General features: G+C 35.7%; 1 protein-coding gene across 1 annotated transcript in view; it reads left to right on the top strand.

Moving 5' to 3' along the window:
• Positions 1-15,467, top strand: part of LOC130223168 (stabilin-2-like) — a 38,883-nt gene extending 23,416 nt beyond the window's left edge. Inside the window, exons 40-68 of the mRNA XM_056455890.1 lie at positions 43-88; positions 1,004-1,083; positions 1,163-1,288; positions 1,439-1,515; positions 2,376-2,447; positions 2,598-2,717; positions 2,795-2,842; positions 2,912-2,989; positions 5,278-5,427; positions 5,502-5,642; positions 5,736-5,795; positions 6,225-6,401; positions 6,552-6,641; positions 6,758-6,904; positions 7,068-7,127; positions 7,619-7,742; positions 7,883-8,032; positions 8,705-8,809; positions 8,889-8,996; positions 9,079-9,272; positions 9,361-9,502; positions 9,952-10,085; positions 10,172-10,337; positions 10,413-10,519; positions 11,338-11,454; positions 12,831-12,980; positions 13,063-13,311; positions 13,414-13,512; positions 15,084-15,467. Of these exons, the coding sequence (XP_056311865.1) occupies positions 43-88; positions 1,004-1,083; positions 1,163-1,288; positions 1,439-1,515; positions 2,376-2,447; positions 2,598-2,717; positions 2,795-2,842; positions 2,912-2,989; positions 5,278-5,427; positions 5,502-5,642; positions 5,736-5,795; positions 6,225-6,401; positions 6,552-6,641; positions 6,758-6,904; positions 7,068-7,127; positions 7,619-7,742; positions 7,883-8,032; positions 8,705-8,809; positions 8,889-8,996; positions 9,079-9,272; positions 9,361-9,502; positions 9,952-10,085; positions 10,172-10,337; positions 10,413-10,519; positions 11,338-11,454; positions 12,831-12,980; positions 13,063-13,311; positions 13,414-13,512; positions 15,084-15,143 (3,377 nt within the window). The 3' untranslated portion in view covers positions 15,144-15,467. The remainder of the gene's footprint in view (positions 1-42; positions 89-1,003; positions 1,084-1,162; positions 1,289-1,438; positions 1,516-2,375; positions 2,448-2,597; positions 2,718-2,794; positions 2,843-2,911; positions 2,990-5,277; positions 5,428-5,501; positions 5,643-5,735; positions 5,796-6,224; positions 6,402-6,551; positions 6,642-6,757; positions 6,905-7,067; positions 7,128-7,618; positions 7,743-7,882; positions 8,033-8,704; positions 8,810-8,888; positions 8,997-9,078; positions 9,273-9,360; positions 9,503-9,951; positions 10,086-10,171; positions 10,338-10,412; positions 10,520-11,337; positions 11,455-12,830; positions 12,981-13,062; positions 13,312-13,413; positions 13,513-15,083) is intronic.
• Positions 15,468-15,851: the final 384 nt, after the last annotated feature.

Below are 15,851 nucleotides of genomic sequence, written 5' to 3'. Positions count from 1 at the left end.
GTAAACTGCAAATAAAAATGAAGCTATGTGGACTGTTTTCAGCTATTAAATCAGATATGTGCGGAGGAAAGTGCCACAGCAGTGCCAAGTAAGTTTGCCTTCAAATTACTATCAAAGAGGTGTTATTCTATTATTTAATGCTTCGAATAGCACACACAGCCATCATTATGTTGATTAAAAGAATTCTAATAGACGTCTTAACTAAGACAAGGCAAAGTTTGGGCTGTCAGTTAAAATCTAATACAGTAGATGTCTAAGAATAGCCCAAAATTACACTAGTCATCAAATACACAGGAATAAATAACTAAAAATGAATCCTGCCTGTTTATTTGATGATTGGTGTAATTTGTGCTGTTCTTAAACACCTTTGCTTAAAAATGCTATAGATGTCTAAGAATAGCCCAAAACTAGCCTGGTCATCACAGGAATAAATAATTAAACATGAATTATGTCTGTTTATTTGATGATTTGTGCTATTCTTAGGCATCTATCCCCCTTTTTAAGCAAAGACATCCATGCTAGATGTCTATTAAACGCAAAATTGCTTGGTGGGTGTAGACCATTGTTTAGTAATCAAGATTTGAATTGGATCAAAATTGTCCCAAGACAAGAATGGGTGTTAAATAGTTTTGATAAAGTGATGATCCACTTCAAATGTTGACTATTGTATCAATGTTTCTAATTATTACAGTGGTACACTATCTTTTTATGCATTTGGCCTTTTTGTTTTGATGGCTGGAATATGCAAACAAGAAAAAAACATCTAAAAGGTTGTTGGGTAAATGCATACTTCATTAAAAATCACATTTCACCAAACGGTGTCATGACAGGATTAGTTGAATTAGAAACAGCTGCACCTCGCTAACTGAAGGTGTGGTTTGAAATTGGTTTATTGCTTGGCATTATTTGCAAATACCCTCACCTTTTGGGTTTTTTAACTGGGTCAAATGCCTTTGACATCCTTACAAACATATGGTTTGTTAAACTTGTGTTTTAATTGTAGCTGCTTGGTGAATGTGGTGGACAGCTCATATTACTGTAGTTGTGCTGCAGGATTTCAGGGAAATGGCACATATTGTGAAGGTATGCATCTTAAGAGAACTTTAAATAACATTTGTAGCTAGTCATTTAATATAATACATCCTGTTATCTTCAACCCAAGCCATAGATGCATGTGCTGAGAAGAATGGAGGTTGCTCAGCCCATGCTGTGTGTAAGCGTACTCTACCAGGACGGAGAATATGCATGTGCCATCCAGGTTATGCAGGCGATGGAAAAGTATGCATTTGTAAGTGTGACTATCTGCTTCTATAATCAGTTTGTATGGTGGTGTACACAATTAATAAAGTTATTTGCAACATCTCAATTGACATGTTTGATGACCAAGAAACTTAGGCTCAATATATTATAACGTGTAAATGTATATATTATCCTTCAGCCATCAATCCATGCCTGGATGGTGTAAATGGGGGATGCCACGCCGATGGTAACTGCATTCATACAGGCCCTAATAAAGTAAGTAGAGATTGGGTTGATTTTAGTTTAATTAAATGTAAAAGCCATATAAATACTACCAACTTGTTTTAGATTGCTTGTAAACAATTACAGCAGGTATGTCAAACTTTGTTCTTGAAATCCACAGCCCAGAAAAATTCCACCAAACCAACCTGTACAAACTTGATGAATGAGATTAGGCACCTTTAACACCTGTGCATTATAGTGATACTACGAAAACAGGAATTTACAGTTCAAAATGTCACTTTTAGACTTAAGTTTTTGTTTGACAGAAGTACTCACAAATGTTTCTGAATTTTATGCATTTATTTAGTGTTTATACAATGTAAATTGTGTCAAAGCAGCTTAAAGGAGAGTTACCCTCTTGCAAAATTCAACTACAACCTTGATAAAACATAATTACAAAATGTTCCATCAGATCTTGCTTAAATTTAGTAGTGTTCCAACAGGGTTGCAGCTGAACTCTGTACAGCAGGGGTGCTTAACCCTTTCATGCAACTCTACCTTCCTGCACAGTAAAGAACACAGCACTTGGATTCATTTCAGGACACCAAAATTACTTACTAAAATAGTGCTGCAACTGCAAAATTATCAGCTATATAATCAACAGAATGCTTAAATTGAGTTATGTTACTAACAATCAATCAAAATACAACAAAGGTGCTAAACCGCAATTTCTGGAGGGCTACAGCCCTGCAGTTTAGTTCCAGCCCAGCTTTAACACTTTATAGGTATTAGACAAGTTTAAATTGTTTGATCAGATGAGTTTAAGTTTGAAAGTAAACTGTGCAGAGCTATAGTTCTCCATGAACCGAGTTTGACCCTTGTGAATTACACTAATCAGGATCTCTCTACTCCAGACAGCATGCCACTGCAAGGTGGGATTTTATGGGGATGGAAGGAATTGTGAACCTATCAATCTTTGTAAAGAGGTACATACTTCTGCTTAAATTAAAGTTATACCACATTTATCAGTTTGCTTTAACGACTAGTTATACTTCTAAATTAAAACAATTGAAAAATTATTGGATTATATTGAGCAAACATTACATTTACATTGAACTGCATTAACTTTTTGTCAGAAAAATGGCGGATGTCATGGGCATGCGTATTGTACTATGACAGGACCCCAGCAACGAAACTGCACATGCCATATTGGTTATGTTGGAGATGGAGAGACTTGCAAAGACACCCTGCAAAGAGTACAATAAAAGCAAAACTAAAATAACTTTGATCCCAATCACTGCAACCTATTTATTTATTTTTTTTTTTTTTTTAGGAATTGCCAATCAGAATGGGGAGGACTGCATTTGTCAAGGCAATTTGGGTAAGATTTCTCTTTAACATTGATATGCATTTAAATCTAGAAATTGACTTCACTTTTTTTTATTAACAGAAAAATCGTATTTATGAACTTGACAGTCGTGGACCCTTTACAGTCTTTGCCTTCAGAACAGAAAATTATATAAACCAGGTAAGAGTGAGAAACAGCATACAGGGAGTTAAACTTGATGACTTGGTTGCAGTTGAAAACTAAAAATCTCATTTTAGTACTCCATGTTATAAGCCATGAAATCAGATATACCAGCAAGGTGCATTACAAACTTTAATTTGAAGACTAGTATACACAAAGGCTACAAAAACCTTGACTGCTTAAACTGCAAACGTTTTAAATACTCTGGAACAATTTATGGGCATTTCCTGCACAGCTAATGTAGTTTCTTAAACATGACTAACATTTAAAGAGATTCAAGTGGAAATTTAGCAAGGTTTGTCCAAATATCTTAAATCTTAAGTAATACTTTGACAAAGTAAAATTTCAAAAGTGGGTTAACAAAAATGGATTTATGATTTAGACTAATACCAATGCATTTTTTGCAGTTAAACAGTTCTGATTAGTTAAGTCATTGTGCCTATAAATTTAATAAATCCAGATGCAAGTTGATGTCTCTAACTTTCTCCTGTACACCTACCTGTAGTTTAGCCTGAGAGACTAAGGGAATTGATTAGCTGGACCAGGTGCATTTAAATCAAGGTTTAAGCCAAACTCAAATGTTCACTCATACATTCCAAACTGGTGGATCACAAAAGAGTAATGTTAAGTAGTTACAGAATAGTAATGCCAATTACACAATTTGAAGATTGATATATTAAGTGTGAGAATTAGAAGCAGAAGGAAATGTCTAGTTACCCTTACCTGCAGTTAAGTCAGGGAGCTGATTAGATGGATCAGGTGCACAAGGTTAAAGTTCAAATCTTGAAAAAAAACACTTAAAGGTTGATGCAGCAAGGAGTTAAGCACAAATAAAATGAAAATTCACTTACCCTTACTTTCCAACATCAACCTGCGGAACAAAAGGGTTAGTCTAACATAGGCTGAGGGATTTAGATTAACCAGGTGCATTTAAGCAAGAATTCAGCCACTCAATTGTTCACTTACCCTCACTTTTCAACAAACCTGAGAAAAATGACAAAATTAGGAGACACATTAGAACTCACTGATTTTCTATGATGGGAAGTATACACAAGTTTAGTCAACAAAACTTCATTGTGCATTTAATTAAGTTGCATCAAGAGTGCAGCAGCACCCAAAAATGTTCACTCACCCTCACTTTCCATCAACTTGTGGAACATAAGGGCTGGACTAACAAAGCTGAGGGACTTAAGTAGATTGACCAGGTGTATTTAAGATTGATCATTCAGCAGCACGCAACATTCACTTACCCTCATTTTCCAAAAAACCTGGAAAGAAAAAAAATTTGATTGTGCATTTAAATTAAAGGTTGCAGCAAGAGTTCAGCAGCACCCAAAAGTGTTCACTCACCCTCACTTTCAAACATAACCTGTGGAACCTAATAAAAGGTTAGTCTAAGAACATAAGGCTGAGGGACTTAGTTATATTGATCAGGTACATTTAAGACGGAGAGAATTATCAGCCAAAAAAAAAAAAAGTTTAGCCTGAGAAAGTTAGACACAGGCACTTGATTAGGTAGCTCAGGTGTAATCAATTAGGGTTAAGCTTAACTAAAATAATAAAAGAAATCACTCACCATATTTCCAAACCTTTAACCTGTGAAACCAAACAAACAGAATGTTAAAGAGTAGGCACACCATTTGAATCCACCAATACCATACATGAAGGGGAAAAAAAAGGTCTTAAAACAAGTTTTGGTAGAAAATTTTACCTTTAGTAAAAGCAGGATATTAAACTTAGACTTAAGTGATAATGCCCCCCTGCAAAACAATAACTGAAACATAATCATTTAATGAATGAACAAATCCCTTACCAGAAATCACCATTCAAAGACCACAAGCACTGCTCCCATGAAACTGTTTACAGCAAATGGCTGAAGCTGGCTATTTAAGCACTACAGGTACAAAGAGCCTAGAATCTCATTGGCTGACAAGTTGGACGATCGTTTGCTCGTTAAAAGATTATGCAAGCTGACTGGCTGGCAGACTGCAGTAGTGAACCTATTAGCTTGCAGCACACTGACTGAAAGACCAGTCAGGATTGTTGACGCAAGTGACTGATATCTGCTGAGACTTTAAAGAGTAACTTATATAGGAACAGATATATACTAACTCAAAAATGTCAATGATTATTTAGTGCAAAAAAAAAAAAAACATCTTAATGGTGCCATTGTAAGCTAAAACACAACATTTTCAACTTTCAAATAGTCTTTATATTTACATAATATAATGAGAATCAGTAACAGATACTGTGATGTGATTTGACTGATTTGTTTTGCTTTTGTGTAGTCAATAGATCTTTTAAAGCTGACTCCTGAAAACACCAGAATCATGAGGTACCACATAGTGTGCTGCCGGACCCTCCTTCCACAAGACCTCATGCAGCCTCGTAACCTGACCACACTTTCTGGGGACATCCTCACCATCACATACTCTGAGGTACAGTGTGCCTGATGCATAAGCAAATAACACAGCGGCAAATGAAACCTATTTAGCTCACGGTTTGTTTCTAGGATACTATATATATCAATAACAAGACCAAAGTGCTGTTCAGTGATATTGAAAGCAGCAACGGGATTTTACACGAGATCGACTCTGTCCTGGTCCCACCTGGATTACAGATTCAGAAAGACAAAAAGCAAGACATCATACCGGTATGCCTTAGCAGGATGACTTTGTTTATTCATACCAAGTTTAATAAATCAAGCATGGGATTATTAAATAACACAGATCTGTTTTTCTGACAGCGTAACCTTTCAGAAGTGGCCAGTGCCAATGGTTTCAAGACATTCTTCAAGCTTCTTGAGGTAAAATAGCACAACTATTAGTACACTGTAAACAACTTCCTGTAAAATCTACAGCAATTTAATGGCAGCAGTTCGTCTGTGAATTACTGTGTAATAATTACAGCAAAAGTACTGTATTTACATTTACAGCACCATTTATCTTGCTGTATGTGTATTTACAGTCAATTGTATGTATATTTACTGTAAAATATATAGTAATTTTCACAATGCTTTAAAATACAGTAACATACCGCATAACTGTCCTACAGTACAATTCAGTTTGAATTACACAGTGTAATTTACAGTGTATCTAACATCAGAACACACTTTGTTAGTGAAGTAAGGTTTTATAGATCTGTTTTCTACATTATTTAATATAAAATTAAGGTGGATTAAAAAAAAAAACACTTTATTTGTCCCCAAATTCTTTATAAACTTGTGTGTTTTAAGGACACTGATACATTGAAGTTGGTGATGGACCCGATTCATCAGCCTGTCACCCTGTTTATGCCTACGGATGATGCAATGTCTGCACTGGCTCAAGAGCAGAAAGACTTCCTGTATGCAATGCATAACCGGGATAAACTATCTGAGTATCTTAGATACCACATCCTGCGGGACACCAAGGTTGGTCTCTATCCAGTGTTTTCAACTTTTTTGGCAAGTGCATGCTGGTATTAATGATTCAGACTGATTCATTATGAAAGGAAATACAGTTTTGGTCTCTAATGCATCATTTATATGTGTCTCAATTTTGTGTGGGGGTATATCTCCTAGCTCCTGACTTCAGAGCTCATCTACGCCAGCTCTTTGAAAACTCAACAGGGCTCAGATCTGTCAGTGGCCTGCATGGGGGAAGAGCAAATAGTGAGAGATTTTGTTTTCACATATATGTATATATTGGGTCATGTCGTGTATTTATTAATATTACTAATATTATTGTTATTATTATTATTATTATTATTTGATTTCATTGTTTTTAGGGGGAGCTTTATGTGAATCATAAAGGCTGTCGTATTGTAAAGAGATATCTTGATTTCAATGGAGGCATGATTTATGGCATTGACTGTTTGCTGAATCCTCCAAGTCTTGGGGGACGTTGTGATCATAAGCAAACCATTGATTTCACTGTGAGTCCTAGCTAACTTTTAAGCATTTTAAATTGGTAAAGCTAATATCCTTGTAGTACGTTGCAGAATGTGTGTATTATGTTGTATTCAGTTTAAAGTGATCAGATTCAAATTTCTTTAAGTATCTTGAGAAACATTGTGCTTCTTTCTTTTGCTGTAATAGTTGGCTTGCAGGAGATGTGGGAGCAGTATTATGGATTGCCCACTTGGAAGCAAGCCAGTGGTAATTTTTTATTATTACATTAAAACATGAAAGCCTTACATTAGTATTATTATATTATGGAGTATGGCAATGAAGTATTAAATTGAACAAAAATAAGTAAAAAGTAATGCATCATTATTAACATTAATTTTCAACAGTGTTAGCAGTTGACATGCTGCTGAGAATTCAGCTTTGCCATTTCAGAAATAATCTACATTTTAAAATATGTATTAAAGAGATGCTTATGATTTATTCACCCTCAAGTTGTTCCAAGCTTGTATTAAGAATATATTTTGAACAATGTAATTAACAAGTTAGCCATATCCTTCAAAATATATTATTTTGTGTTCATTAGAAGTAAGAAACGCATACAGGTGTGGAACAAGTGAAGTAAACGATGACAGAATTTTCATTTTGAGATGATTTATCCTTTTCAGATATAAAGTAGTTTATTTTAATTGTAATAATGTTTCAGTTAATCACATAATACATTTACGTTGTCTTCAATCTAGGGAGAACAAAAGTGTGTCCTTCCAGATTCTGTTATACCAAAGGAATCACAATGTCAATCAAAATGTATAGTGATCGTGTGGAAGCCCAAGTGCTGTTCAGGGTACTACGGCAGGGACTGTCTTGGTAAGCAGAGTCTCAATATACTAAAATGTGTCATTTCCTTTGAGTTGTATTAGATCAATTCTGGAAATGTTTTATCAAAGAATGCCTCAGACATAAATAAAAGTGTTTTGCCAGCTGATGAATATTATCCTGTTCTCCAGCATGTCCTGGGGGTCCTCAATCTCCTTGCAGCAACCATGGAAAATGCGATGAGGATCATTTAGGCAACGGCACCTGTGCTTGTGACACTGGATTTACAGGTGTAGCCTGTGAGTTGTGTTTGGATGGCCATTTTGGACCAGATTGCAAAGGTGAGTTTCTTTTCAATGCAATTCAGCACACAATCACAACAAACAATCAGTTTTGCATTTCATTTTACCCAATGGGAGCAGTTGTTTGTATGAAACAGCTTTAGTTTTTAGACTTTTCAGCAACACATTATTATAAATTATGTGCTTGTTACAGAATTACTGGGATAAAAGTTTATATTTTGGATCTTAATACTGCCTACAGCAGTGATCAAAATAGTTCACAGTTTTAAAGCACCTTAGGGTTCAATTATTGCTTCAATTATTACTTTAAAAGTAACTTTTAAAAATGCATTTGTCACTGAATAATTGAAATTCATTCACAAATGCAGAGATATTCTTTTTAATGCTGAACCTTTTGATTATTTGCATTTATAAATGTATATGTGTTGCTGTTACAGCCCAATGTGTGTTACTTTTCTTTATAATGTTATTTTATTGTTGTTATATTTGTATTATTTGTGATAACAATGATTTTGATGCCAGAATTTATAATTGTACTCTGTTTGATTCAAGAAAAAATCAACTACTTTGGTTTTCTGCTGATAGATTGGAACAGTTGATGTCTTAATATGATTTTCTGTATCTCTTTTTGTAATAAGCATCAATAACAGAGTTAAACTACAAATGCAGATATGATTTGTATAATGAACTCTACTGTTTCCTCTTCCTAAGCCTGCAATTGCACAGAACATGGGTCATGTGATGAGGGTCTTCAACGTACCGGGTCATGTTTTTGTGAAGAGGGTTGGACTGGTGCACAATGTGAAAACAAATTAGGTACGCACTCTTCTGTTACTCCTTTCCTTTTTAAATGAAGCTAAAAACTGCAGTTTACATATTTCTGATTGTTTTTCAGCCGATGGTCCTGTTTGCAATCCTGCTTGCCATGAGAAGGGTGTCTGCATGGAAAATAACACCTGTGTGTGTAAACCCTTCTATGAGGGAGATGGTATCACCTGCACAGGTACATCCATGAAGATCTTGATATCTTTGATAATAATGATGATGATAAAACAACCATCTACATACTGTGATCTCTTCGGCAGCGGCCAATATGTGCAAGTACTGGAACGGCGGCTGTTCAAAGGATGCGAAATGCAGTCAGAAGGGGGAGAAAGTGAGCTGCGCTTGTCTCCAAGGGTTTTCTGGCGATGGCTTTGTTTGCACACCCATCGACTCCTGTGCTGATGGTGAAAATGGAGGGTGTCATGAACACGCCACCTGCACCATGACCGGGCCTGTAAGGAAAACATTCATATTTAATATAATGGTAATATGGTGCTTTCATACTGGGTCCATAAGCATATGTAATGCGTTTTGTGTTCCAGGGTAAGAGGAAATGTGAGTGTAAAGATAACTACATTGGCGATGGGATCGATTGTGAAGCAAAGGTGTTGCCTGTCAATCGCTGCCTAGTAGATAACGGACAGTGCCATTCAGATGCTCAGTGCACAGACCTGCACCATGAGGGTATGTATTCTTCATATGTAGGAGTATTGTGATTCTTTTTTATTTAGAATGAAGTAAATTATTAGATATTATAATTATTATTGTATTATTACAAGGATTTCTGAATGTATTTAAATTATTCATCACTTAAAATGACTTAAATTGTAATAATCTGAAATTTGATAAATATATTTAGTGCAGTTTTTAGTAATGACTGAAATATTTACAGTCAACATCCTTTTGTGCCATGATTTGTGAATAGAATTAAAGTCTTAAAGTTTATTTAAGATATTAAAGTTAATCATTTATTAAAATGAAACAAATCTATATGTAATTATTGCAAATAAGGCAAATTATTAGCCTTATGTTATATTATGCTAATAGTTTGAACCCTGTGGTGCCCTTAAAATCTCATCTGTGCAGTCAGCTTAATTGATTTGAAAAGAAAGCATTTCTTTCTCATCATTCAGATAAAACATTAGGGGTTTTCCATTATCGCTCCACCAATGGAACATACAAACTCAACTACACCATGGCCCAGGAGGCCTGCAAGGAGGCGGGTGGCACTATCGCTACCTACATGCAGCTGTCGTATGCCCAGCAGGTGGCGCTCTTCAATGAATACTTTGATTTTTGGCTGCCACTATGGCTCCTTGTCTAAATGTTACCCGGTGTATGTTTATCCTGCAGGCAGGGTACAGCTTGTGCGCAGCTGGCTGGCTTGACAAAGCAAGGGTCGCGTATCCCATGAGCTTCTCTAGCCCTAGATGTGGCTCCGGACACGTTGGTATTGTGGATTACGGGGTCCGGAATAACCTAAGTGAGACGTGGGACACATTCTGCTACAGAGTGAAAGGTAAAAGGCAAATAAAGGGACAAAAATAATGGAATTTTGTGGGGTTTGGATTTCAACAGAATGTGTGTGTTTTAGATGTGCAGTGTAAATGTAAAACCGGCTACATTGGTGATGGATTCTCCTGTACTGGAAACTTGATGCAGGTTCTCTCTGCAACACCGACCCTGTCTAACTTCCTGTCTGTGAGTTGAATTTTAGTTAAATGAAATTTGTTTGTTTTTTTGTTGTCGTTAAAGTTTTAACATGTTTCAGTACCAATTCGCACCATTAAAGTCTGTGTGAAGTCTAAATTTACTACTAGCACGCATTGTAATTCTTTTAACAATTAATCTGTGCATAAAATCCACTGAGAAAAAAATTTGCCAATAAATTAAAGTCTGACCATTTACTTCTGTGTTTGGATTGGCGGGCTTCTCTGTTGACGTCAGTGTAATGGCTTCAGCCACAATATTTTTAACCACGCCCCTCTTACGGCTAGTTTGCTATGAGGGAATGATGCAAAAGAAAGCTCCGCCCCTACTCAATATTCCATTTTTAATTGGAAGAACATCAACATACTGAAATAAGTCTCAGCAACTTCTGGTTAACACTGACTTTAACTAGTGGCTTACTACCTGTCTATTATTTAGATACTGGTTGTTTATTAGTACTTATAAAGTACATATTCTGCGTGATCTTATTCTACATCACAGGTGTCAAACTTAGTTCCTGGAGGGCTGCAGCTCTGCACAGTTTAACACTGTGATCAAACTAATTGAGTCCTTCAGTTGTGTTTGAAACCTAAAGGTAAGTGTGTTGAAGCAGGGTTGAAACTACACTGTGCGGAGCTTCTGCTCTCCAGGAACTGGATTCGACATCTGTGTTCTACATCCCTAATCCTACCTAATATCTACTAGCCTGGTAACTATTAATAGGCAACAAATTAGTAGTTTATTGAGGCAAAAGTCACACTTAATGGTTTATTAATAGCGAGAATTGTACCGGGTTCTGTCTTTTTCAGCAAATCCTGAATTATTCAACATCTGCATCAGGAAAAGCATTCGTGAATCGCCTTCGGAACATCACTATCCAGTCCACTCTGTTTGTACCTGATAACGATGGCCTCTATAGCAACCAGGTGACTCCCACATCCTTTTGCCATACTTCTCATCATTTTGTTTCTGTCATGATTACCAGCAATCTAACCACCAGAGATAGCTGGAAAACATTCATACTCACATGAACTACAAATCTGCCATGTTATGGACTACAACACCCAGTCATGCCACACACACACAACCGGTTCCAGATCTAGACTGATTACACTTCTGTCATGTTTTCCAGCGATCTCTGGTGGTTTGTTCACTGGTAATCATGACAGTTTCCATATTGCAAAATGACATTTCATTTTATTTCAGCACATAACTATATTTTACAGTGAAATGTAGTAGGTTTCATAGTATTAAGACAACTTGATTTTGTCAGATGATACAGTTTTCTTTTATTCTGCCACTGTTAATGCTAGGTGCATTACCACAACATTTTTTTCTTCATTGTCAATTCCATAACTCCTAACTTTTGTTTGAAAGAAGTCTTTTATATTTCCCAGTGCTGGGTTGAGGCTGGAAGGGCATCCACAGCGTAAAATATATGCTGCAATAGTTGGGGTTCATTCCGCTGTGTATACCCCTGATAAATAAGGCACTAAGCTGAAGGAAAATGAATGAATGAATGAAGTCTCGTTTTCAACACTGCTAGATATGTTTTTGTAATTAATCTGTTTTTTTATTAGTAAAAAACTAAATAAAGTACAACCCAGCATTTATTTAAAATAGAATTTGTGTAAATGTTCAAGTTTTAATTGAAAATATTCAACACGACTTTTACGTTTTAGGAACTTTTACATTTAAAAATGGTTAAAATCTCATATATGTAATATTTTTTACGTAATATTTTGATTTAGTCACTAATTCATATGAATTCGTATGAACTCATTCATAGTACGAATTGCTCATCCCCCAATGACAGTTGGGTTTAGGGGTGGGGTTTGGTTTGGTGCCACACAGCTAGCGTTTTTCAGCCAATGAGAAACTTCCAGTGAAAGCTTTGCGTTGATGTTGTAATGTAATTTATTCAAGCGTAAAACGAGATAATAGACCGATAGCATCGTCAGGAGCAGCAGGCTAACGCAGAAACTCCATTGAAAATACTGGGGTAAAATAAGCTGTCATATTTTAAAGATATGGTGGGGGGGAAGGAATTGAATGCAGTGCTTGCTGTCTGGTCTGAGACCCACTTCATATTGTTTATTTATCAGGCAGTGAAGGTCACTTATTTTGAAAGAAATCAGACCTTAAACGTGGCAATTTTATAATGGAAAGGCAGTTCACTGGAAGCGATGAGGCTGGCTGAAATTAAAAGACTGTGTGCATAAATTAACCACAAAACACTAAAAACAACTAGTTATGTTTCCTTGAGACACCAGGCTGATTATTTGTCTTATGTGTTGACCAGACTTTAAGTGGCAGAGACATAGAGCACCATCTACTGGATGGGAGGGCTTTAATACTGCAGGCCCTTATTAACGTCACTCATGTCCGAACACGACTGGGCTCCAGTCTGACCATCACCGGTGTGCCTGACCTCCAGAACCCTCAAAAAATGGTGAGAATATCTGCAACTCGCTTCCATTATGTCAACACATTTGACTCACATTGACAAACACTGCTTGTCTCGATCCTCTCAGACCTCCTCAGGATACATCAATGACCGGTATGTCATAGACTCCAACATTTTTGCATCCAACGGGGTGATCCACGTTCTGCAGGGCCCACTGAAAGCACCTCCACCTCCACCTCCATCCTTCCACCCGGCTCATCAGGCTGGGATGGGCATCGGCATCCTGGGGCTCATCATCCTCATCGTAGTGGCTGGATTCGTGGGATACAATTTCTACACACATAAAACAAAGCCATTCCAGTTCCACTATTTTAAGGTCTTTGTGTTCATGCTTATATATCATTGAGCTGATAGCCATCATATATATGCACACATATTTTATTTGCTAATATATAATTATTCTTTATTATAATGTTAGGAGGATGAAGGGGAAGATGTCATCCCATCAGAATCCAGTCCAAACATCAGTAATCCTGTATACGATGCTGCTCCTGCCACTAAAGAACAACCACCAACGGTCAGTGAGTCAAACTGAAGAGACCCAAACAAACACAACACATTCATCTATATTTGCTGTTTGACTATTATTTAGGAGAATAATATGAGACGACTTTGGCAAACTCTATTTTTGTAACCAATATCTAACCTTCCCACAATGTTGCAGGAAGGATCTCTGTTAGAAATAAATTATTATATATTATTAATCATAAACTATTCATAAATTACAAGATTACAAGAACTTGTTTTAGTAATTACCTAAAGAGAGCATATTCAAACATTCTGTATTGGTTATTTCTACATTAAAATTTGTAATCATAAACCAACATTCCCAGATTTTGCCAAGGACATTTTAGCAATATTGATATTAATAAGAACATGCTTTATAGATAATATTCTCTCTCTTTTATACATGTTTATAACCAAAAACATCTTATAATGTTGCAGACACGTTCTTTGTAATAACCTATACATAAATAGAACCTATACAGAGCATTCTCTAATGTTTACGCATACTCTGAGGTTTATTTATTTATTATTTTTTACCTTAGGCTTACCTTTTCAGAACTTTAGATTAGATTAAATTCAAGTGTATTATCATTACACATGTATAAGCACAAGGCAACGAAATGCAGTTTAGGTCCAACCAGGAGTGCAATAGCAGCAAGTGCTATTTTCATATTGTTCATGGTGTATTAATTCTGGTTCTTTTACTGTAAACCGACATATCAAGCATTTGGTGGAGGCTGATATTGTAGAAATTATGGGATGTGTTGAAAAAACAAAACTAGCCACATCAGGAGTTGAGAAATGCAATCCATTTTTTTTCTTGGCGGGGCAGTTAAAGGGTTAACTTATACCTCTAAATTCTGTTGTATTAAGATCATTATTAAATGTCCAACATGCTTCTTCTTATAAGGTTGCAGACACATTCTTTGTAATAACCCATACCTAAATACAACCTATACAGAGCATTTTCTAATCTTTACACTTATTTTGAGGTTAATTTGTTTAGTTTTTACCTCAACCTCACCTTTTCTTTTGATTTGATTTTAACTTTTAACAGTTTTAATGAACTCTTCTGTTTAAAGCACAAATTATATAAAAAATAATGAACAAACAGTGTTAAGGTTGTGGATTCTGTTCATTGTTTTTCAGGGTTGTAATTATTTGACACATGCTTAATTATCTAAAACACAAAGCACCTACAATCTCTAATTATGTAGACTGCTCTGCTTAAAGCAGAAATTAGAAAAAAAGAATGGATTATTATTTATTATTATTCATTATTTAAATGATTGTTTTATATAAATTATTATTGTCGTTGAGTTTTTTATCATTATTTTTTTTCTTTCAGTTTTTTGTTTGTGTACTTGATGTTATTGTGTTAAGCGTGTCATTGTTATATGTGAAGCACCGCCATGTCAAAATGAATTGAGGATTAATAAAGCTTCAAACTAAACTAAATGTACTTTTTATATATCCACAAATTTTACAGTAAAGGGTCGTTTTATTTTATTTCTCAGAATTATAGATGTAAAAAATCTTTAAAAGTGCATTAAAATTGATGTGATTTGTCTTTTGTTAAAGGAAGAAGACAAGCATCAAGTGATTTCCAGTGGAACATTTGACCTCCTGCAGGACAGCTGAAATCACCTCTGCAACCAAGCAGTCAGTGCAGCTCTCTTTATGAACACAAGAGGAATGTGAACTCCATGTTACAGTGATGGGACTTTACATGCTAACACTAGACAGAGATATCAGAATCTCCTGATGCTGTGTGTGCATGTTTTTGATTGGTGTGTTTGCTTTGGATGAGTGTGAATATGTCATTTTTAAAACTTGTTTATAAGCAGTTTCTAAATTCTGTTGTATTACAGGCATTAATAAATGTCCAACATGCAATGATTGAAATAACTGCCCTGCTTAAAGCACAATTTAAGGAAAAAAAATGGAAATAAAATAAATAAAGAAGTGTTAAGGTTGTGGATTATTTCCATCTGCTTTAGTTTTCTTTGTGGTTGTGATTATTTGACACATGCATGCTTAATTATCCTGCACCTGGACATCATTTTCAGTTCGGTTGAATGATGAAAATCTACACCATCATGTTGGCCTTTGGGAAAATGGTGTACTGATTGCCCTTAAGACGTTCACTCGGAATTTAGGGACAAAATATAATAGATTTTGCACCTGAAATATTGGAGGAAGGTGAACAGGTAAGAGTACGTGCTTTAAGAACTGTGTAAAGATTGTATGTCAATGTTTAACACATTTTATATTAAGAACTCCATGATATATAAAGATGTAAACATCAGATCAGATTTCTATTATCTGATTTCGTCAAAGCAAGATGAT

This window comes from Danio aesculapii, chromosome 4, assembly GCF_903798145.1.
Source record: "Danio aesculapii chromosome 4, fDanAes4.1, whole genome shotgun sequence".
Lineage (NCBI taxonomy): Eukaryota > Metazoa > Chordata > Actinopteri > Cypriniformes > Danionidae > Danio > Danio aesculapii.
This window is presented reverse-complemented; position numbering and strand designations above follow the sequence as displayed.